General features: G+C 46.4%; 1 protein-coding gene across 1 annotated transcript in view; it reads right to left on the bottom strand.

Annotated features, from left to right (window-relative positions):
* The window catches only part of rasa2 (RAS p21 protein activator 2), an 80043-nt gene that overhangs the window by 38848 nt on the left and 17570 nt on the right, over positions 1-23625 (bottom strand). Inside the window, exon 5 of the mRNA XM_079514659.1 lies at positions 4232-4308. Coding sequence (XP_079370785.1) covers positions 4232-4308 — 77 coding nt within the window. The remainder of the gene's footprint in view (positions 1-4231; positions 4309-23625) is intronic.

Below are 23625 nucleotides of genomic sequence, written 5' to 3'. Positions count from 1 at the left end.
ATTATGTTATGCTTTAGCTATTGAAAAATAGCAGATCTACAAGCTCATAGCACGCCACCGAGTGGCGCGCTACGAGCTTGTAGGTCTGCTATTTTTGAAAAATCGTGAAAATATTTATTTCAGAAAACTGGAGGATTTAGAAGATTTTTTTTTAATTTTGAGGTCAGGCCTAAAATGGGTTAAGTTACGAGTTCACACAAAATCAGATCAGTCATGTCTGTGCATACACATACTGTACACACGCACACATGGGAAATACAGACGACAGGCAGGTGACGGATGAAGGGAGAGATACAGCGACGGTGACGGCAGCACTAAACCACAGCGAAGAGCGCTGGCTTCCTGTTGAGATGCCATCGCTTCCTCCTCATTCATCATTACCCTGCTCTCCAAGTATGAATGGAGACGCACAACATGACTGAATAGAAATGTGACCGACATGATCTCAATGACAAAACAAAGTGCACACACTGCTGACTGCACAGCACACCTTGTATTGCAATCCAGATGCATGCGTAAAGCCTAAAAGAAGCCGACATCATGCACGACAACATGCATATCTCTGCAATATTATTCTACTTATTTTGTCCTGTGTGAGGGAGGGGGTGATAAAAGAAGTAGGGTAATATCTGATAATCCCATGGGGTAATAACTTGTCAACTCACGAGCTGTCATGACAATAAGAAAATGAGGGGTTGAACTGTCACTGTGACTGAGTGACTCCGACATGACAATTCACGAGTGAGTGATAAACAAATTAGCAACCAGGCATTAGTCATTGCTTGAGCTTATCCCACTTTTGGTGTTAGCATTACGTTATGCTTTAGCTATTGAAAAATAGCAGATCTACAAGCTCATAGCGCGCCACCGAGTGGCGCGCTACGAGCTTGTAGGTCTGCTATTTTTGAAAAATCGAAGAACGACCGACATAGAAACATAGCTTTTTCAGAAAACTGTCAGGATGTAGAAGACATTTTTAGAATCTGATCTCAGGTCAAAATGGGTTATACAACTACGGGCAACTACAAATGTCAGGATGATCATTTGTGATCCATTTATTATTAGTAGTATATATAGTTGTGGCATTGAGTATATACGCATTACAACACAAACCACAATATATAGTATTTTAGCATACATGGTAGATAGGAGGAGCCATTGTTCACTCTCTGTATAGCACCTTTATCCAAGGTGTTTTACATAGATTGTGCATTACAGTCACCCACTCACACACCGATGGTGGAAGAAACCATGCAAGGCACCAACCTGCACATCGGGAGCAATTAAGAGGTTCAGAGTCTTGCTCAAGGACACTTCGACACCAACTCTGGGGGGGAGCCCCCACAGGGATCGAACTGGGAACCTCACGGTTCCCGTCCGGCTGCTCTACCAGCCACTCTTCCCCTGTGAGCCACTGTCCGCCCCTATATCTGTCAAATAGAGTTTGGCTTTGTTTGTAGTAATGCTGCAGGCATTAGGGTGTGTACTTCAATTTGCAGACAGCAATTTTGTGTTTGCTGCATCTGTGTGGGGGTGTCACACCGTTTACAATACAACCACACCTCTGCCATTTGTCATATCAAAGCTAGTTTCTGTTTGGGTCTGTGGTACTTCCTCTGTATTTATGTTTTTTATTCTGAGCATTAAAAAAAAGAAAAACCCTGTTGTCAAGTACAACAAAATGGTCACGCTCGCGGCCAAGCATGCAGACCAAGTACCCACCCACCCACACACACACGATATTGAGAGTGTATGCAACAGAGGTAATAATCCTGTGTGGTAAAGGAAAACAACCTAGCTTAAAGGGGAATTTCTCCCTAAACCTTTTTTTACAAAAGGAAGTTGATAATTATGTATATTGACCAAAAAAAAATATTAAAAACAAAATAAAGATATAGGGGAGCTGAAGCTGCAGCTGGAGCTGGAGCTGCTGCTGGAGGGGTCTAACACTAGAACTCCTATTCAATCGCGCAATTGTTTTTTGTTCACATCTGTTCTAGATGATGTGACAGCAACACTCCATGCATTGTTGACACTGCACTCTTCCTGGTCTACGTGAGCTGGTGTTAGACCCCCCCAGCAGCAGCCCCAGCTCCAGCCCCAGCTCCCCTATATCTTTATTCTTTTTTTAACATTTTAATTCCAGTGGGAGATGGAGAAAGAGCTAATATAACCATGATAACATTGCCCCTTGTGGCCCCTTCTCCTCCGGGGTTGAACCGGTTCGATTCTGTTTTCCCGCCTAACATTGAACCAGTTCAGAGCGTTTCCACTGAAAACAAAAGTTGGTTCGGAACTGGAACCAAAATAAATGGCAGCTGGTTCCGTGAAAGCACCAAGGTTCGATGAATCTAGAGTGGAACCAGTTCTAGAACCAATGTTGGTGGAAAAGGGGCCTACTATGACCTGCTGTGAGGCTTATTACCAGTTGTCTCCTTTCTGACAGACAGGATGAGATCTCTAAATAAGAACGCAAGATGTGTCAACTTCTCTGCGTCGTTGCAACCCTCCCAGAGGGGCTGGGATCCAAGGATGGGAAATAATGGTCGTTTGTGTAAGGTCTATCATACAATGACAATGTTAACCCATTTAGGCCCGACCTCAAATTAAAAAAAAAATCTTCTAAATCCTCCAGTTTTCTGAAATAAATATTTTCACGATTTTTCAAAAATAGCAGACCTACAAGCTCGCGCGCTATGAGCTTGTAGATCTGCTATTTTTCAATAGCTAAATTATAACATAATGTTTAAAACACGAAAAGGGGTTCCCGCCCAAAATTGGTTAAAGGTAGGGTAAGTGATAATTTTTGGTTAAAACAAAACGTTTTATTTTTTGTTAAATCACTATAGTCTATATTATATTGTGATAGTAATCATTGCTATAGCGTGTTTGTTCAGTAACACTGAATCCCTGTCTCTCCAGCTCTTTAATTTGCATGCAGGTGACAACATTTCAGGAGAGAAGAAGCCATTTATCCGCTTCATTTGTATAGTGTTCCTGTTCCAATTTTTTCTTCTCATTTCTTTGTGTCATTACTTTACAATTCCTGACTCTGTTCTATATCCTGACTGGATAAAATTGGTATCCAGACCTGAAAATGACAAGCTGGAGAGACATGGAGACTCCTGTGTCCTGTTACTGAACACACGCTCTATAGCAATGAGTACTGTCACAATACAGCGCTTTTCATTTTCATTTATAATTTATCCCACGATTTTGTAACAAATGTTTTCATCCCGGCTGCGGTGGCTCAGGGGTAGAGTGGCTGGATGGCAACCGTGAGGTTGCCAGTTCGAACCCGGGCTCCCTCAGAGTTACTGTCGACAACTTGTGGCAGCGGTGGCCGAACGGATAGCGGCGCGGTCTAGATACCGGAAGATTCCCAGTTCGAACCAGCCGTCCGACACGTTAAAATTACCACCGCTGAAATGCCCTTGAACAAGGCATCAACCACTACGATGAAATGTGTTCTATGAGCAGGGCCTGGCTGGAAACAAGTTCTTGAGCTTAGCCCAGATACCCTGGGTAAATATAGATTTCATTTCATTTCATTTCGAAGTGTCCTTGAGCAAGACACTGAACCCCAAATTGCTCCCGTGTATGAATGTGTGTGTGAATGGGTGAATGTAATGCACAATCTCTGTAAAGCGCCTTGGATAAAGGCGCTATATAAATGCACCATTTTATATAAATGCACCATTTTATCCCAATTGTGTCAATTATCTAATGTAATCCTGGGTTCTACACTGCCTCTGCCAACCCGAGGAGAGCAACAGACTGACCTCATACTTCCTTCTATGAATGAGGAGTCCAAGCCGGTTCTTTTCACCTGACAGGGGGGGGGGGGGTTCCCTGGTTGGACGTAGCGTGTGGAAGGAACACGTTATTCCAACCAGTTCCATTCCAGCCAGGGGGAGGCAGTTTAGAGACCAGGATTACTGCCATGTTTTTTTGTACCTACCCTAAGGGGACACGGGGAGAACATGCAAACTCCACACAGAAAGGCCCTTTCGCCAACTCCACCCAGGGTATGGGCACTGACGACACGGAGGAGAGAATACGCCCCCAGCGCCCATCAAACCCAGAGAATCAAAGAAAATCACTTACCCTACCTTTAAGGCTTAGAACACTGTAATATTGCAAGCCTGGTAGTACAATAATAATATAATATATAAAGTAATGAGCAAAGGAAGCACCTTATATGCAACCACAAAACTAGATACTCACTCACCGGACTACTAGCTGTTGACACACTGAGCCGTTCTCTGTGATCACTTCATTCAGCTTCATCTCCAGGTGTACCTTACCCTGTCACACACACACACACACACACACACACACACACACACACACACAGGGCGAGACAGAGCTCAGGTGAGTTCGATGGGCTATATCATGGCACACAAAATAACTCTTCCTACTTCCGGGCCGCGTCCCTACTTCCTTCACCAATGATACCAATTAAGGCTCTGTTCCATTTAGTGTACAGTGGTTCTCAAATGTTTTAATTACAAAAATAACTCAGAGACTGTACAAATAGAACCAAATGGGCCATTTTTTGTAACCCACTCAAGGACACTTTGAGACCCACTGGGGTAGCAGAGTGTTTCCAGTGAGCCAACATGCACAATAGCTACATTAGGCTACATAAACGCTGCTGCCGCGGCTGCCGCCTATCACAAGGCTTTTTATTTACATCATGGTTTTACATTCACCATCGCTGATGAGCAGCGCTTTGTAGGCGAGGAGGGAGGCTTGTTCAGGAACTCCATTATATCACATATGGCTCTGCATCAACGTAATAAACATATGCGCTGTGAGCCAACGTGAGCCATGATGTCATAAGTTTTGCGGATTCACCGTTTTGCCTGTTTACACGGAGAAGGGATAAAACGGCATTCTCAAAGATTTCCACTCTGGAAGGTGGTTTCACTTTGTTGCGTTTTCACCACCTGAAAACACCATTCTCGTCTAAAGGGACACCGGTAAACAATACTTTATTTAGCTGTTTTCTATGAACACCGTTCTCGTGTAAAGACCACATGAGTCTGACTCTGTTTGACCGGAATGGAACAGAGCCTTCATTAGTATCATCGGCAACACCTGTGACTCTGTTTGACCAGAATGGAACAGAGCCTTCATTAGTATCATCGGCAACACCTGTGACTCTGTTTGACCAGAATGGAACAGAGCCTTCATTAGTATCATCGGCAACACCTGTGACTCTGTTTGACCGGAATGGAACAGAGCCTTCATTAGTATCATCGGCAACACCTGTGACTCTGTTTGACCAGAATGGAACAGAGCCTTCATTAGTATCATCGGCAACACCTGTGACTCTGTTTGACCAGAATGGAACAGAGCCTTCATTAGTATCATCGGCAACACCTGTGACTCTGTTTGACCAGAATGGAACAGAGCCTTCATTAGTATCATCGGCAACACCTGTGACTCTGTTTGACCAGAATGGAACAGAGCCTTCATTAGTATCATCGGCAACACCTGTGACTCTGTTTGACCAGAATGGAACAGAGCCTTCATTAGTATCATCGGCAACACCTGTGACTCTGTTTGACCAGAATGGAACAGAGCCTTCATTAGTATCAGCGGCAACACCTGTGAAGGAAGTAGGGAAGGGGCCCCAAGTTCTTTACAAAATGGCGTGTGTGCATTCATCCCATAGTCAAAACGTAGACGTAATGGTCAAGGGGGGGTTTCAAATTAGTCACATATCCCCTCCTAGATACACACACAGTCCTGTAAACAAACATGCATTTCATCAGAGATCACAGCACTGGATCTCAACAAGTCTCAAATGTTTCAAGTTTAAAATTGTGTAAATTGGTCTATATCCAAGTGTCTAATCATAACATAGCCTTTTTATACTAATAATCCCCTTCCGATTAACTTCGGCCCCAACCTGCGCACATACTGTATATTTCATGTTTAGAGGAAATTGATATGCTGTTATATCAACTGTTGTTACCGAGTTAAATTATTATTCATGTCATGTGTGAGTGGATGGGACCCGAATGGAAACGAGGCCGCAAGGTCTTTCTTCGGTGAAATCCTTTTTCGGACAAAAAAAAAATGCCTGACTGTACATTGTGCTGTTTGCATTTATATGTTGCCTAATAAAATATTCAATAAAAAAAAAACAGCACATATTGCTGCAGATCTTACAAAAACAGACAGTAGGGATACACTCGTTGAGTCAATGCAATACAGCTGTAGTGTTAATCATTCACGTTTGTTTAGTAATTTTCCACAAGGCATGAATGAACCATTGCGGTAACACACTTTTGTCTTCCCCCCGATGAAAGTAGAGACTCTTTTCATTCTATACATTTGTATGCAATAGAATAAAATCCTGAGAAAGGGATGACTTGCAGTCTCACATCACCTCTGAGATTTTTTTTGAAACTACTTAACCCATTTTGGGCGGTGTTAGCATTATGTTATGCTTTAGCTATTGAAAAATAGCAGATCTACAAGCTCATAGCGCGCCACCGAGTGGCGCGCTACGAGCTTGTAGGTCTGCTATTTTTGAAAAATCGAAGAACGGCTGACATAGAAACATAGCTTTTTCAGAAAACTGTCAGGATGTAGAAGACATTTTTAGAATCTGATCTCAGGTCAAAATGGGTTTTAAGTTCATACTCCAGTGTTTCGGTTTTATCACCTAAAACTGGAGTATGAATAATAAGCCTTTAGGCCTAAAGGTACCCAAACACCCATGTTTGAAATCCACGACTTTAGGGCCAGGGAAGAGTGAAATCCACGACTTTAGGGCCCGGGAAGAGTGAAATCCACGACTTTAGGGCCAGGGAAGAGTGAAATCCATGACTTTATGGCCAGGGAAGAGTGAAATCCACGACTTTAGGGCCAGGGAAGAGTGAAATCCACGACTTTAGGGCCAGGGAAGAGTGAAATCCATGACTTTAGGGCCAGGGAAGAGTGAAATCCATGACTTTAGGGCCAGGGAAGAGTGAAATACATGACTTTAGGTCCAGGGAAGAGTGAAATACATGACTTTAGGTCCAGGGAAGAGTGAAATCCACGACTTTAGGGCCAGGGAAGAGTGAAATCCACGACTTTAGGGCCAGGGAAGAGTGAAATCCACGACTTTAGGGCCAGGGAAGAGTGAAATCCATGACTTTAGGGCCAGGGAAGAGTGAAATCCACGACTTTAGGGCCAGGGAAGAGTGAAATCCACGACTTTAGGGCCAGGGAAGAGTGAAATCCATGACTTTAGGGCCAGGGAAGAATGAAATCCATGACTTTAGGGCCAGGGAAGAGTGAAATCCACTACTTTAGGGCCAGGGAAGAGTGAAATCCACGACTTTAGGGCCAGGGAAGAGTGAAATCCACGGCTTTAGGGCCAGGGAAGAGTGAAATCCACGACTTTAGGGCCAGGGAAGAGTGAAATCCACGACTTTAGGGCCAGGGAAGAGTGAAATCCACAACTTTAGGGCCCGGGAAGAGTGAAATCCACTACTTTAGGGCCAGGGAAGAGTGAAATCCACGACTTTAGGGCCAGGGAAGAGTGAAATCCACAACTTTAGGGCCCGGGAAGAGTGAAATCCACTACTTTAGGGCCAGGGAAGAGTGACATCCACGACTTTAGGGCCAGGGAAGAGTGAAATCCATGACTTTAGGGCCAGGGAAGAGTGAAATACACTACTTTAGGGCCAGGGAAGAGTGACATCCACGACTTTAGGGCCAGGGAAGAGTGAAATCCACAACGTTAGGGCCAGGGAAGAGTGACATCCACGACTTTAGGGCCAGGGAAGAATGAAATACACTACTTTAGGGCCAGGGAAGAGTGAAATACACGACTTTAGGGCCAGGGAAGAGTGAAATCCATGACTTTAGGGCCAGGGAAGAGTGAAATCCACGACTTTAGGGCCAGGGAAGAGTGAAATCCACGACTTTAGGGCCAGGGAAGAATGAAATCCACGACTTTAGGGCCAGGGAAGAATGAAATCCATGACTTTAGGGCCAGGGAAGAGTGAAATCCACGACTTTAGGGCCAGGGAAGAGTGAAATCCATGACTTTAGGGCCAGGGAAGAATGAAATCCACGACTTTAGGGCCAGGGAAGAGTGAAATCCACGACTTTAGGGCCAGGGAAGAATGAAATCCACGACTTTAGGGCCAGGGAAGAGTGAAATCCATGACTTTAGGGCCAGGGAAGAGTGAAATCCACGACTTTAGGGCCAGGGAAGAGTGAAATCCACGACTTTAGGGCCAGGGAAGAGTAAAAACCATGACTTTAGGGCCAGGGAAGAGTGAAATCCACGACTTTAGGGCCAGGGAAGAGTGAAATCCACCACTTTAGAGCCAGGGAAGAGTGAAATCCACAACTTTAGGGCCCGGGAAGAGTGAAATCCACTACTTTAGGGCCAGGGAAGAGTGACATCCACGACTTTAGGGCCAGGGAAGAGTGAAATCCACGACTTTAGGGCCAGGGAAGAGTGAAATCCATGACTTTAGGGCCAGGGAAGAGTGACATCCACGACTTTAGGGCCAGGGAAGAGTGAAATCCACTACTTTAGGGCCAGGGAAGAATGAAATCCACGACTTTAGGGCCAGGGAAGAATGAAATCCATGACTTTAGGGCCAGGGAAGAGTGAAATCCACGACTTTAGGGCCAGGGAAGAGTGAAATCCATGACTTTAGGGCCAGGGAAGAATGAAATCCACGACTTTAGGGCCAGGGAAGAGTGAAATCCACGACTTTAGGGCCAGGGAAGAATGAAATCCACGACTTTAGGGCCAGGGAAGAGTGAAATCCATGACTTTAGGGCCAGGGAAGAGTGAAATCCACGACTTTAGGGCCAGGGAAGAGTGAAATCCACGACTTTAGGGCCAGGGAAGAGTAAAAACCATGACTTTAGGGCCAGGGAAGAGTGAAATCCACGACTTTAGGGCCAGGGAAGAGTGAAATCCACCACTTTAGAGCCAGGGAAGAGTGAAATCCACAACTTTAGGGCCCGGGAAGAGTGAAATCCACTACTTTAGGGCCAGGGAAGAGTGACATCCACGACTTTAGGGCCAGGGAAGAGTGAAATCCACGACTTTAGGGCCAGGGAAGAGTGAAATCCATGACTTTAGGGCCAGGGAAGAGTGACATCCACGACTTTAGGGCCAGGGAAGAGTGAAATCCACTACTTTAGGGCCAGGGAAGAGTGACATCCACGACTTTAGGGCCAGGGAAGAGTGAAATCCACTACTTTAGGGCCAGGGAAGAGTGAAATCCACTACTTTAGGGCCAGGGAAGAGTGAAATCCACTACTTTAGGGCCAGGGAAGAGTGACATCCACGACTTTAGGGCCAGGGAAGAGTGAAATCCATGACTTTAGGGCCAGGGAAGAGTGACATCCACGACTTTAGGGCCAGGGAAGAGTGAAATCCACGACTTTAGGGCCAGGGAAGAGTGAAATCCACTACTTTAGGGCCAGGGAAGAGTGAAATCCACGACTTTAGGGCCAGGGAAGAGTGAAATCCATGACTTTAGGGCCAGGGAAGAGTGAAATCCACGACTTTAGGGCCAGGGAAGAGTGAAATCCACGACTTTAGGGCCAGGGAAGAGTGAAATCCATGACTTTAGGGCCAGGGAAGAGTGAAATCCACGACTTTAGGGCCAGGGAAGAGTGAAATCCATGACTTTAGGGCCAGGGAAGAGTGAAATCCACGACTTTAGGGCCAGGGAAGAGTGAAATCCACGACTTTAGGGCCAGGGAAGAGTGAAATCCACGACTTTAGGGCCAGGGAAGAGTGAAATCCACAACTTTAGGGCCCGGGAAGAGTGAAATCCACTACTTTAGGGCCAGGGAAGAGTGACATGAAAACGTGAGTGACGTGAAATCTACAACTTTAAGGCCAGGGAAGAGTGAAATCCACGACTTTAGGGCCATGGAAGAGTGAAATCCACGACTTTAGGGCCAGGGAAGAGTGAAATCCACGACTTTAGGGCCAGGGAAGAGTGAAATCCACAACTTTATGGCCAGGGAAGAGTGAAATCCACGGCTTTAGGGCCAGGGAAGAGTGAAGTCCACGACTTTAGGGCCATGGAAGAGTGAAATCCACGACTTTAGGGCCATGGAAGAGTGAAATCCACAACTTTATGGCCAGGGAAGAGTGAAATCCACGGCTTTAGGGCCATGGAAGAGTGAAATCCACGGCTTTAGGGCCATGGAAGAGTGAAATCCACGACTTTAGGGCCAGGGAAGAGTGAAATCCACTACTTTAGGGCCAGGGAAGAGTGAAATCCACGACTTTAGGGCCAGGGAAGAGTGAAATCCACGACTTTAGGGCCAGGGAAGAGTGAAATCCACGGCTTTAGGGCCAGGGAAGAGTGAAATCCACGACTTTAGGGCCATGGAAGAGTGAAATCCACCACTTTAGGGCCAGGGAAGAGTGAAATCCACGACTTTAGGGCCAGGGAAGAGTGAAATCCACGGCTTTAGGGCCAGGGAAGAGTGAAATCCACGGCTTTAGGGCCAGGGAAGAGTGAAATCCTCGACTTTAGGGCCAGGGAAGAGTGAAATCCACGACTTTAGGGCCAGGGAAGAGTGAAATCCACGACTTTAGGGCCAGGGAAGAGTGAAATCCATGACTTTAGGGGCCAGGGAAGAGTGAAATCCACGACTTTAGGGCCACGGAAGAGTGAAATCCACTACTTTAGGGCCAGGGAAGAGTGAAATCCACTACTTTAGGGCCAGGGAAGAGTGAAATCCACTACTTTAGGGCCAGGGAAGAGTGAAATCCACTACTTTAGGGCCAGGGAAGAGTGAAATCCATGACTTTAGGGCCACGGAAGAGTGAAATCCATGACTTTAGGGCCAGGGAAGAGTGAAATCCACGACTTTAGGGCCAGGGAAGAGTGAAATCCATGACTTTAGGGCCACGGAAGAGTGAAATCCATGACTTTAGGGCCAGGGAAGAGTGAAATCCACTACTTTAGGGCCAGGGAAGAGTGAAATCCACTACTTTAGGGCCAGGGAAGAGTGAAATCCACTACTTTAGGGCCAGGGAAGAGTGAAATCCATGACTTTAGGGCCACGGAAGAGTGAAATCCATGACTTTAGGGCCAGGGAAGAGTGAAATCCACGACTTTAGGGCCAGGGAAGAGTGAAATCCATGACTTTAGGGCCACGGAAGAGTGAAATCCATGACTTTAGGGCCAGGGAAGAGTGAAATCCACTACTTTAGGGCCAGGGAAGAGTGAAATCCATGACTTTAGGGCCACGGAAGAGTGAAATCCATGACTTTAGGGCCAGGGAAGAGTGAAATCCACGACTTTAGGGCCAGGGAAGAGTGAAATCCATGACTTTAGGGGCCAGGGAAGAGTGAAATCCACGACTTTAGGGCCACGGAAGAGTGAAATCCACTACTTTAGGGCCAGGGAAGAGTGAAATCCACTACTTTAGGGCCAGGGAAGAGTGAAATCCACGACTTTAGAGCCAGGGAAGAGTGAAATCCACTACTTTAGGGCCAGGGAAGAGTGAAATCCACTACTTTAGGGCCACGGAAGAGTGAAATCCACGACTTTAGGGCCAGGGAAGAGTGAAATCCACTACTTTAGGGCCAGGGAAGAGTGAAATCCACTACTTTAGGGCCAGGGAAGAGTGAAATCCACTACTTTAGGGCCAGGGAAGAGTGAAATCCACTACTTTAGGGCCACGGAAGAGTGAAATCCACTACTTTAGGGCCAGGGAAGAGTGAAATCCACTACTTTAGGGCCACGGAAGAGTGAAATCCACGACTTTAGGGCCGGGGAAGAGTGAAATCCACGACTTTATGGCCAGGGAAGAGTGAAATCCACGACTTTAAGGCCAGGGAAGAGTGAAATCCACGACTTTATGGCCAGGGAAGAGTGAAATCCACAACTTTAGGGCCACGGAAGAGTGAAATCCACGACTTTAGGGCCAGGGAAGAGTGAAATCCACGACTTTATGGCCAGGGAAGAGTGAAATCCACAACTTTAGGGCCACGGAAGAGTGAAATCCACGACTTTAGAGCCAGGGAAGAGTGAAATCCACAACTTTAGGGCCACGGAAGAGTGAAATCCACGACTTTAGGGCCAGGGAAGAGTGAAATCCATGACTTTAGGGCCAGGGAAGAGTGAAATCCATGACTTTAGGGCCAGGGAAGAGTGAAATCCATGACTTTAGGGCCAGGGAAGAGTGAAATCCACGACTTTAGGGCCAGGGAAGAGTGAAATCCATGACTTTAGGGCCAGGGAAGAGTGAAATCCATGACTTTAGGGCCAGGGAAGAGTGAAATCCACTACTTTAGGGCCAGGGAAGAGTGAAATCCATGACTTTAGGGCCAGGGAAGAGTGAAATCCACTACTTTAGGGCCAGGGAAGAGTGAAATCCATGACTTTAGGGCCAGGGAAGAGTGAAATCCATGACTTCAGGGCCAGGGAAGAGTGAAATCCATGACTTCAGGGCCAGGGAAGAGTGAAATCCACAACTTTAGGGCCAGGGAAGAGTGAAATCCACGACTTTAAGGCCAGGGAAGAGTGAAATCCACGACTTTAGGGCCAGGGAAGAGTGAAATCCACTACTTTAGGGCCAGGGAAGAGTGAAATCCACTACTTTAGGGCCAGGGAAGAGTGAAATCCATGACTTTAAGGCCAGGGAAGAGTGAAATCCACTACTTTAGGGCCAGGGAAGAGTGAAATCCATGACTTTAGGGCCAGGGAAGAGTGAAATCCACGACTTTAAGGCCAGGGAAGAGTGAAATCCATGACTTTAGGGCCAGGGAAGAGTGAAATCCACTACTTTAGGGCCAGGGAAGAGTGAAATCCATGACTTTAGGGCCACGGAAGAGTGAAATCCATGACTTTAGAGCCAGGGAAGAGTGAAATCCATGACTTTAGGGCCACGGAAGAGTGAAATCCATGACTTTAGGGCCAGGGAAGAGTGAAATCCATGACTTTAGGGCCACGGAAGAGTGAAATCCATGACTTTAGAGCCAGGGAAGAGTGAAATCCACGACTTTAGGGCCAGGGAAGAGTGAAATCCACGACTTTAAGGCCAGGGAAGAGTGAAATCCATGACTTTAGGGCCAGGGAAGAGTGAAATCCACGACTTTAAGGCCAGGGAAGAGTGAAATCCACGACTTTATGGCCAGGGAAGAGTGAAATCCATGACTTTAGGGCCAGGGAAGAGTGAAATCCACTACTTTAGGGCCAGGGAAGAGTGAAATCCACTACTTTAGGGCCAGGGAAGAGTGAAATCCACTACTTTAGGGCCAGGGAAGAGTGAAATCCACTACTTTAGGGCCAGGGAAGAGTGAAATCCACGACTTTAAGGCCAGGGAAGAGTGAAATCCACGACTTTAAGGCCAGGGAAGAGTGAAATCCATGACTTTAAGGCCAGGGAAGAGTGAAATCCACTACTTTAGGGCCAGGGAAGAGTGAAATCCACGACTTTATGGCCAGGGAAGAGTGAAATCCACGACTTTATGGCCAGGGAAGAGTGAAATCCACGACTTTATGGCCAGGGAAGAGTGAAATCCACTACTTTAGGGCCAGGGAAGAGTGAAATCCACGACTTTAGAGCCAGGGAAGAGTGAAATCCACGACTTTATGGCCAGGGAAGAGTGAAATCCACGACTTTATGGCCAGGGAAGAGTGAAATCCATGACTTTAGGGCCAGGGAAGAGTGAAATCCACTACTTTAGGGCCAGGGAAGAGTGAAATCCACTACTTTAGGGCCAGGGAAGAGTGAAATCCACTACTTTAGGGCCAGGGAAGAGTGAAATCCATGACTTTAGGGGCCAGGGAAGAGTGAAATCCACGACTTTAGGGCCAGGGAAGAGTGAAATCCATGACTTTAGGGCCAGGGAAGAGTGAAATCCATGACTTTAGGGCCAGTGAAGAGTGAAATCCATGACTTTAGGGCCAGGGAAGAGTGAAATCCATGACTTTAGGGCCAGGGAAGAGTGAAATCCATGACTTTAGGGCCAGGGAAGAGTGAAATCCATGACTTTAGGGCCAGGGAAGAGTGAAATCCATGACTTTAAGGCCAGGGAAGAGTGAAATCCACTACTTTAGGGCCAGGGAAGAGTGAAATCCACGACTTTAGGGCCAGGGAAGAGTGAAATCCACTACTTTAGGGCCAGGGAAGAGTGAAATCCACGACTTTAGGGCCAGGGAAGAGTGAAATCCACGACTTTAAGGCCAGGGAAGAGTGAAATCCACGACTTTAAGGCCAGGGAAGAGTGAAATCCACTACTTTAGGGCCAGGGAAGAGTGAAATCCACGACTTTAAGGCCAGGGAAGAGTGAAATCCACTACTTTAAGGCCAGGGAAGAGTGAAATCCACGACTTTAAGGCCAGGGAAGAGTGAAATCCACGACTTTAGGGCCAGGGAAGAGTGAAATCCACTACTTTAGGGCCAGGGAAGAGTGAAATCCACGACTTTAAGGCCAGGGAAGAGTGAAATCCACGACTTTAGGGCCAGGGAAGAGTGAAATCCATGACTTTAGGGCCACGGAAGAGTGAAATCCATGACTTTAGGGCCAGGGAAGAGTGAAATCCACGACTTTAGGGCCAGGGAAGAGTGAAATCCATGACTTTAGGGCCACGGAAGAGTGAAATCCATGACTTTAGGGCCAGGGAAGAGTGAAATCCATGACTTTAGGGCCAGGGAAGAGTGAAATCCATGACTTTAAGGCCAGGGAAGAGTGAAATCCACTACTTTAGGGCCAGGGAAGAGTGAAATCCACGACTTTAGGGCCAGGGAAGAGTGAAATCCATGACTTTAGGGCCAGGGAAGAGTGAAATCCACAACTTTATGGCCAGGGAAGAGTGAAATCCACTACTTTATGGCCAGGGAAGAGTGAAATCCACTACTTTATGGCCAGGGAAGAGTGAAATCCACTACTTTAGGGCCAGGGAAGAGTGAAATCCACTACTTTAGGGCCAGGGAAGAGTGAAATCCATGACTTTAGGGCCACGGAAGAGTGAAATCCATGACTTTAGGGCCAGGGTAGAGTGAAATCCACGACTTTAGGGCCAGGGAAGAGTGAAATCCATGACTTTAGGGCCAGGGAAGAGTGAAATCCACAACTTTAGGGCCAGGGAAGAGTGAAATCCACGACTTTAGGGCCAGGGTAGAGTGAAATCCACGACTTTAGGGCCAGGGAAGAGTGAAATCCATGACTTTAGGGCCAGGGAAGAGTGAAATCCACAACTTTAGGGCCAGGGAAGAGTGAAATCCACGACTTTAGGGCCAGGGAAGAGTGAAATCCATGACTTTAGGGCCAGGGAAGAGTGAAATCCATGACTTTAGGGCCAGGGAAGAGTGAAATCCATGACTTTAGAGCCAGGGAAGAGTGAAATCCACGACTTTAGGGCCCGGGAAGAGTGAAATCCACGACTTTAGGGCCAGTGAAGAGTGAAATCCATGACTTTAGGGCCAGGGAAGAGTGAAATCCATGACTTTAGGGCCAGGGAAGAGTGAAATCCATGACTTTAGGGCCAGTGAAGAGTGAAATCCATGACTTTAGGGCCAGGGAAGAGTGAAATCCATGACTTTAGGGCCAGGGAAGAGTGAAATCCATGACTTTAGGGCCAGGGAAGAGTGAAATCCATGACTTTAGGGCCAGGGAAGAGTGAAATCCATGACTTTAGAGCCAGGGAAGAGTGAAATCCACGACTTTAGGGCCAGGGAAGAGTGAAATCCACGACTTTAGGGCCAGGGAAGAGTGAAATCCACTACTTTAGGGCCAGGGAAGAGTGAAATCCACGACTTTAGGGCCAGGGAAGAGTGAAATCCACGACTTTAGGGCCAGGGAAGAGTGAAATCCACTACTTTAGGGCCAGGGAAGAGTGAAATCCACGACTTTATGGCCAGGGAAGAGTGAAATCCATGACTTTAGAGCCAGGGAAGAGTGAAATATACGACTTTAGGGCCAGGGAAGAGTGAAATCCATGACTTTAGGGCCAGGGAAGAGTGAAATCCATGACTTTAGAGCCAGGGAAGAGTGAAATCCACGACTTTAGGGCCAGGGAAGAGTGAAATCCATGACTTTAGGGCCAGGGAAGAGTGAAATCCATGACTTTAGGGCCACGGAAGAGTGAAATCCATGACTTTAGAGCCAGGGAAGAGTGAAATATACGACTTTAGGGCCAGGGAAGAGTGAAATCCATGACTTTAGGGCCAGGGAAGAGTGAAATCCATGACTTTAGGGCCACGGAAGAGTGAAATCCATGACTTTAGGGCCAGGGAAGAGTGAAATCCACGACTTTAGGGCCAGGGAAGAGTGAAATCCATGACTTTAGGGCCAGGGAAGAGTGAAATCCATGACTTTAGGGCCACGGAAGAGTGAAATCCACAACTTTAGGGCCAGGGAAGAGTGAAATCCACAACTTTAGGGCCAGGGAAGAGTGAAATCCATGACTTTAGGGCCAGGGAAGAGTGAAATCCACAACTTTAGGGCCAGGGAAGAGTGAAATCCACGACTTTAGGGCCAGGGTAGAGTGAAATCCACAACTTTAGAGCCAGGGAAGAGTGAAATCCACAACTTTAGGGCCAGGGAAGAGTGAAATCCACGACTTTAGGGCCAGGGAAGAGTGAAATCCACGACTTTATGGCCAGGGAAGAGTGAAATCCACAACTTTAGGGCCACGGAAGAGTGAAATCCACGACTTTAGAGCCAGGGAAGAGTGAAATCCACAACTTTAGGGCCACGGAAGAGTGAAATCCACGACTTTAGGGCCAGGGAAGAGTGAAATCCATGACTTTAGGGCCAGGGAAGAGTGAAATCCATGACTTTAGGGCCAGGGAAGAGTGAAATCCATGACTTTAGGGCCAGGGAAGAGTGAAATCCACGACTTTAGGGCCAGGGAAGAGTGAAATCCATGACTTTAGGGCCAGGGAAGAGTGAAATCCATGACTTTAGGGCCAGGGAAGAGTGAAATCCACTACTTTAGGGCCAGGGAAGAGTGAAATCCATGACTTTAGGGCCAGGGAAGAGTGAAATCCACTACTTTAGGGCCAGGGAAGAGTGAAATCCATGACTTTAGGGCCAGGGAAGAGTGAAATCCATGACTTCAGGGCCAGGGAAGAGTGAAATCCATGACTTCAGGGCCAGGGAAGAGTGAAATCCACAACTTTAGGGCCAGGGAAGAGTGAAATCCACGACTTTAAGGCCAGGGAAGAGTGAAATCCACGACTTTAGGGCCAGGGAAGAGTGAAATCCACGACTTTAGGGCCAGGGAAGAGTGAAATCCATGACTTTAGGGCCAGGGAAGAGTGAAATCCATGACTTTAGGGCCAGGGAAGAGTGAAATCCACTACTTTAGGGCCAGGGAAGAGTGAAATCCATGACTTTAGGGCCAGGGAAGAGTGAAATCCACTACTTTAGGGCCAGGGAAGAGTGAAATCCATGACTTTAGGGCCAGGGAAGAGTGAAATCCATGACTTCAGGGCCAGGGAAGAGTGAAATCCATGACTTCAGGGCCAGGGAAGAGTGAAATCCACAACTTTAGGGCCAGGGAAGAGTGAAATCCACGACTTTAGGGCCAGGGAAGAGTGAAATCCACTACTTTAGGGCCAGGGAAGAGTGAAATCCACTACTTTAGGGCCAGGGAAGAGTGAAATCCATGACTTTAAGGCCAGGGAAGAGTGAAATCCACTACTTTAGGGCCAGGGAAGAGTGAAATCCATGACTTTAGGGCCAGGGAAGAGTGAAATCCACGACTTTAAGGCCAGGGAAGAGTGAAATCCATGACTTTAGGGCCAGGGAAGAGTGAAATCCACTACTTTAGGGCCAGGGAAGAGTGAAATCCATGACTTTAGGGCCACGGAAGAGTGAAATCCATGACTTTAGAGCCAGGGAAGAGTGAAATCCATGACTTTAGGGCCACGGAAGAGTGAAATCCATGACTTTAGGGCCAGGGAAGAGTGAAATCCATGACTTTAGGGCCACGGAAGAGTGAAATCCATGACTTTAGAGCCAGGGAAGAGTGAAATCCACGACTTTAGGGCCAGGGAAGAGTGAAATCCACGACTTTAAGGCCAGGGAAGAGTGAAATCCATGACTTTAGGGCCAGGGAAGAGTGAAATCCACGACTTTAAGGCCAGGGAAGAGTGAAATCCACGACTTTATGGCCAGGGAAGAGTGAAATCCATGACTTTAGGGCCAGGGAAGAGTGAAATCCACTACTTTAGGGCCAGGGAAGAGTGAAATCCACTACTTTAGGGCCAGGGAAGAGTGAAATCCACTACTTTAGGGCCAGGGAAGAGTGAAATCCACTACTTTAGGGCCAGGGAAGAGTGAAATCCACGACTTTAAGGCCAGGGAAGAGTGAAATCCACGACTTTAAGGCCAGGGAAGAGTGAAATCCATGACTTTAAGGCCAGGGAAGAGTGAAATCCACTACTTTAGGGCCAGGGAAGAGTGAAATCCACGACTTTATGGCCAGGGAAGAGTGAAATCCACGACTTTATGGCCAGGGAAGAGTGAAATCCACGACTTTATGGCCAGGGAAGAGTGAAATCCACTACTTTAGGGCCAGGGAAGAGTGAAATCCACGACTTTAGAGCCAGGGAAGAGTGAAATCCACGACTTTATGGCCAGGGAAGAGTGAAATCCACGACTTTATGGCCAGGGAAGAGTGAAATCCATGACTTTAGGGCCAGGGAAGAGTGAAATCCACTACTTTAGGGCCAGGGAAGAGTGAAATCCACTACTTTAGGGCCAGGGAAGAGTGAAATCCACTACTTTAGGGCCAGGGAAGAGTGAAATCCATGACTTTAGGGGCCAGGGAAGAGTGAAATCCACGACTTTAGGGCCAGGGAAGAGTGAAATCCATGACTTTAGGGCCAGGGAAGAGTGAAATCCATGACTTTAGGGCCAGTGAAGAGTGAAATCCATGACTTTAGGGCCAGGGAAGAGTGAAATCCATGACTTTAGGGCCAGGGAAGAGTGAAATCCATGACTTTAGGGCCAGGGAAGAGTGAAATCCATGACTTTAGGGCCAGGGAAGAGTGAAATCCATGACTTTAAGGCCAGGGAAGAGTGAAATCCACTACTTTAGGGCCAGGGAAGAGTGAAATCCACGACTTTAGGGCCAGGGAAGAGTGAAATCCACTACTTTAGGGCCAGGGAAGAGTGAAATCCACGACTTTAGGGCCAGGGAAGAGTGAAATCCACGACTTTAAGGCCAGGGAAGAGTGAAATCCACGACTTTAAGGCCAGGGAAGAGTGAAATCCACTACTTTAGGGCCAGGGAAGAGTGAAATCCACGACTTTAAGGCCAGGGAAGAGTGAAATCCACTACTTTAAGGCCAGGGAAGAGTGAAATCCACGACTTTAAGGCCAGGGAAGAGTGAAATCCACGACTTTAGGGCCAGGGAAGAGTGAAATCCACTACTTTAGGGCCAGGGAAGAGTGAAATCCACGACTTTAAGGCCAGGGAAGAGTGAAATCCACGACTTTAGGGCCAGGGAAGAGTGAAATCCATGACTTTAGGGCCACGGAAGAGTGAAATCCATGACTTTAGGGCCAGGGAAGAGTGAAATCCACGACTTTAGGGCCAGGGAAGAGTGAAATCCATGACTTTAGGGCCACGGAAGAGTGAAATCCATGACTTTAGGGCCAGGGAAGAGTGAAATCCATGACTTTAGGGCCAGGGAAGAGTGAAATCCATGACTTTAAGGCCAGGGAAGAGTGAAATCCACTACTTTAGGGCCAGGGAAGAGTGAAATCCACGACTTTAGGGCCAGGGAAGAGTGAAATCCATGACTTTAGGGCCAGGGAAGAGTGAAATCCACAACTTTATGGCCAGGGAAGAGTGAAATCCACTACTTTATGGCCAGGGAAGAGTGAAATCCACTACTTTATGGCCAGGGAAGAGTGAAATCCACTACTTTAGGGCCAGGGAAGAGTGAAATCCACTACTTTAGGGCCAGGGAAGAGTGAAATCCATGACTTTAGGGCCACGGAAGAGTGAAATCCATGACTTTAGGGCCAGGGTAGAGTGAAATCCACGACTTTAGGGCCAGGGAAGAGTGAAATCCATGACTTTAGGGCCAGGGAAGAGTGAAATCCACAACTTTAGGGCCAGGGAAGAGTGAAATCCACGACTTTAGGGCCAGGGTAGAGTGAAATCCACGACTTTAGGGCCAGGGAAGAGTGAAATCCATGACTTTAGGGCCAGGGAAGAGTGAAATCCACAACTTTAGGGCCAGGGAAGAGTGAAATCCACGACTTTAGGGCCAGGGAAGAGTGAAATCCATGACTTTAGGGCCAGGGAAGAGTGAAATCCATGACTTTAGGGCCAGGGAAGAGTGAAATCCATGACTTTAGAGCCAGGGAAGAGTGAAATCCACGACTTTAGGGCCCGGGAAGAGTGAAATCCACGACTTTAGGGCCAGTGAAGAGTGAAATCCATGACTTTAGGGCCAGGGAAGAGTGAAATCCATGACTTTAGGGCCAGGGAAGAGTGAAATCCATGACTTTAGGGCCAGTGAAGAGTGAAATCCATGACTTTAGGGCCAGGGAAGAGTGAAATCCATGACTTTAGGGCCAGGGAAGAGTGAAATCCATGACTTTAGGGCCAGGGAAGAGTGAAATCCATGACTTTAGGGCCAGGGAAGAGTGAAATCCATGACTTTAGAGCCAGGGAAGAGTGAAATCCACGACTTTAGGGCCAGGGAAGAGTGAAATCCACGACTTTAGGGCCAGGGAAGAGTGAAATCCACTACTTTAGGGCCAGGGAAGAGTGAAATCCACGACTTTAGGGCCAGGGAAGAGTGAAATCCACGACTTTAGGGCCAGGGAAGAGTGAAATCCACTACTTTAGGGCCAGGGAAGAGTGAAATCCACGACTTTATGGCCAGGGAAGAGTGAAATCCATGACTTTAGAGCCAGGGAAGAGTGAAATATACGACTTTAGGGCCAGGGAAGAGTGAAATCCATGACTTTAGGGCCAGGGAAGAGTGAAATCCATGACTTTAGAGCCAGGGAAGAGTGAAATCCACGACTTTAGGGCCAGGGAAGAGTGAAATCCATGACTTTAGGGCCAGGGAAGAGTGAAATCCATGACTTTAGGGCCACGGAAGAGTGAAATCCATGACTTTAGAGCCAGGGAAGAGTGAAATATACGACTTTAGGGCCAGGGAAGAGTGAAATCCATGACTTTAGGGCCAGGGAAGAGTGAAATCCATGACTTTAGGGCCACGGAAGAGTGAAATCCATGACTTTAGGGCCAGGGAAGAGTGAAATCCACGACTTTAGGGCCAGGGAAGAGTGAAATCCATGACTTTAGGGCCAGGGAAGAGTGAAATCCATGACTTTAGGGCCACGGAAGAGTGAAATCCACAACTTTAGGGCCAGGGAAGAGTGAAATCCACAACTTTAGGGCCAGGGAAGAGTGAAATCCATGACTTTAGGGCCAGGGAAGAGTGAAATCCACAACTTTAGGGCCAGGGAAGAGTGAAATCCACGACTTTAGGGCCAGGGTAGAGTGAAATCCACAACTTTAGAGCCAGGGAAGAGTGAAATCCACAACTTTAGGGCCAGGGAAGAGTGAAATCCACGACTTTAGGGCCAGGGAGTGAGTAAAGAAGACCCTGAGATTCTTCTTGACGTGGCTCTACCTCAGAAAGAATCCTCCTGGCGGTGCAGGTTAACCCATTTAGGCCTGACGTCGAAATAAGAAAAACGTTCGCTCTGAAAGATTTGTGGCTCATTTTTACGATTTTTCAAAAATAGCAGACCTACAAGCTCGTAGCGCGCCACTCGGTGGCGCGCTATGAGCTTGTAGATCTGCTATTTTTCAATAGCTTAAGTATAACATAATGTTTAGTTAAAACACCAAAATGGGTTCCCGACCGTCCAGAATGGGTTAAGGGAGGTAACATTGTGCAACATGAACCAAAGCAGATGTCATGTTTTTTATCAGGTCGGATGTGGTGAACGTCTGCCTGCCTCATCTTCGGAAGTGAGAGAAGAGTGTGTGGGAGGGAGAGAGAGCGAGCGGAAACACCAAAACATGAATCTAGAATGTATTGTCCTTCTCCACTATGCTCAAAAGGAGCAACATCACATAACGTGTGACTATCTTTTGAACTCGAATAACCCAACTTATAATTGTAATTATTTTATTTATTTATTTATTTGTTATTTATATTGTTTTTGTCTTCTGTGCTTAAATTATTATTTTTTTGTGTCCTACTGTTTACACTCAACTATGCATGGCTGTTTGATTGGACTGGACTTTTTGTTGTTGTTTTTGTATGTCTGTACTCAATTATTATTGTAATTTGTTCATATAGTTTTAATGATGACGATAACTGTGGGGGGAGGGATGGGGTGAGGGAGAAAATGGGAAAAGAATGGTATGTTCAAACTAAACTTAAATTGTTGAAACCTGCTACCAATAAACATATATTAAAAAAAAAAAAAGGAGCAACATCGATAACCAACTTGACATTTTATTGACTAATCATGTACCCCACATGACAACAACTGGAGCGGAGGGGATGGAGGAAAATCATCAATGGCCTATGTTCCTCAGGGAATTTAAAGGCCTAAGTAAGTAAGTAATGTACCCCACAACAGCATTGAGATATCCCTCTTCCTCACACATATCAGCTCTTTACACCACCACGGTGGTTTTCAACCAGTGTTCCTTGAGGGGGTTCCAGGTGCTCCCCAGCTAAATGATGGGAGAGTTGGCAACCAAGTGGACCCTTATAGATCTTTAACTCTTGAGTGTAAAATTAAACCAAATGGAGCCGCACGGGTCCATTTGGTTTCATTTTATGCTCTCAAGAGTTACATTATTGTTAAACATCTGCATTATTTAATTTACAAGAATATCTGCATTACTTAATTTACAAGAATTTAATGTAGAAGAAATGTTATTTTGACCAACGTTTGCCTGTTATTTTTGGGTCCGATATGATCAAATGGTGGTCCGTGGCTCGAATGCAGGCTTGTATATGTACACATTTGTTTTTTTCTCCCTAAATTCAGCTGGTGCGGCTTATATTCAGGTGCGCTTTACGGAGAAGGCTGAGCCTAAATTGTAAACTGATTAGCACTCTGAGCACTTTTATAAATAAAATGCATTAAACTCACTCTGCTTTTTCTGTAATTTGTCATTAGCAGAAGACAACCCTTTGCGTATTTGTCGGGTTAGATACGGTTTAATTCTGCCAAGAAACTCATTTTATGTTTAGTTTTAAGTCTATGAAAAGTGTTCCAATAAGTAATAACTTGCTGAAATTACATCCAGACAGACAAAGAAGACATTTTATCAGATAAGAATCTCCCCTCACTTCAGTGATTTTTATGGCCGTGGTTGATGATTGCTGCTGGCGGGAGGGCTGCATGCTGCTGCTCCCATCTTTCTTGGTAGCCATGACATGCTGACCAAGCTAAAACACACTGGCAACGATAAGAGCCGTGCACCGTTTTCCTTTCAAGCAAAAGGGAAAACAACCTTTCTTTGCTTAGAATGCTAATGTAATGAGTCCATGTGGTTATAGGCAATGAGCACAGGGGAAATTAATTTGGAGGAAAAAGTGACAATTTTGTTTATAAATATAGTGGAATAGAGCCCAGGAAATGATTCTCCGTTAATTTTCCTCATA

This window comes from Electrona antarctica (assembly GCF_951216825.1).
Source record: "Electrona antarctica genome assembly, chromosome: 11".
Lineage (NCBI taxonomy): Eukaryota > Metazoa > Chordata > Actinopteri > Myctophiformes > Myctophidae > Electrona > Electrona antarctica.
This window is presented reverse-complemented; position numbering and strand designations above follow the sequence as displayed.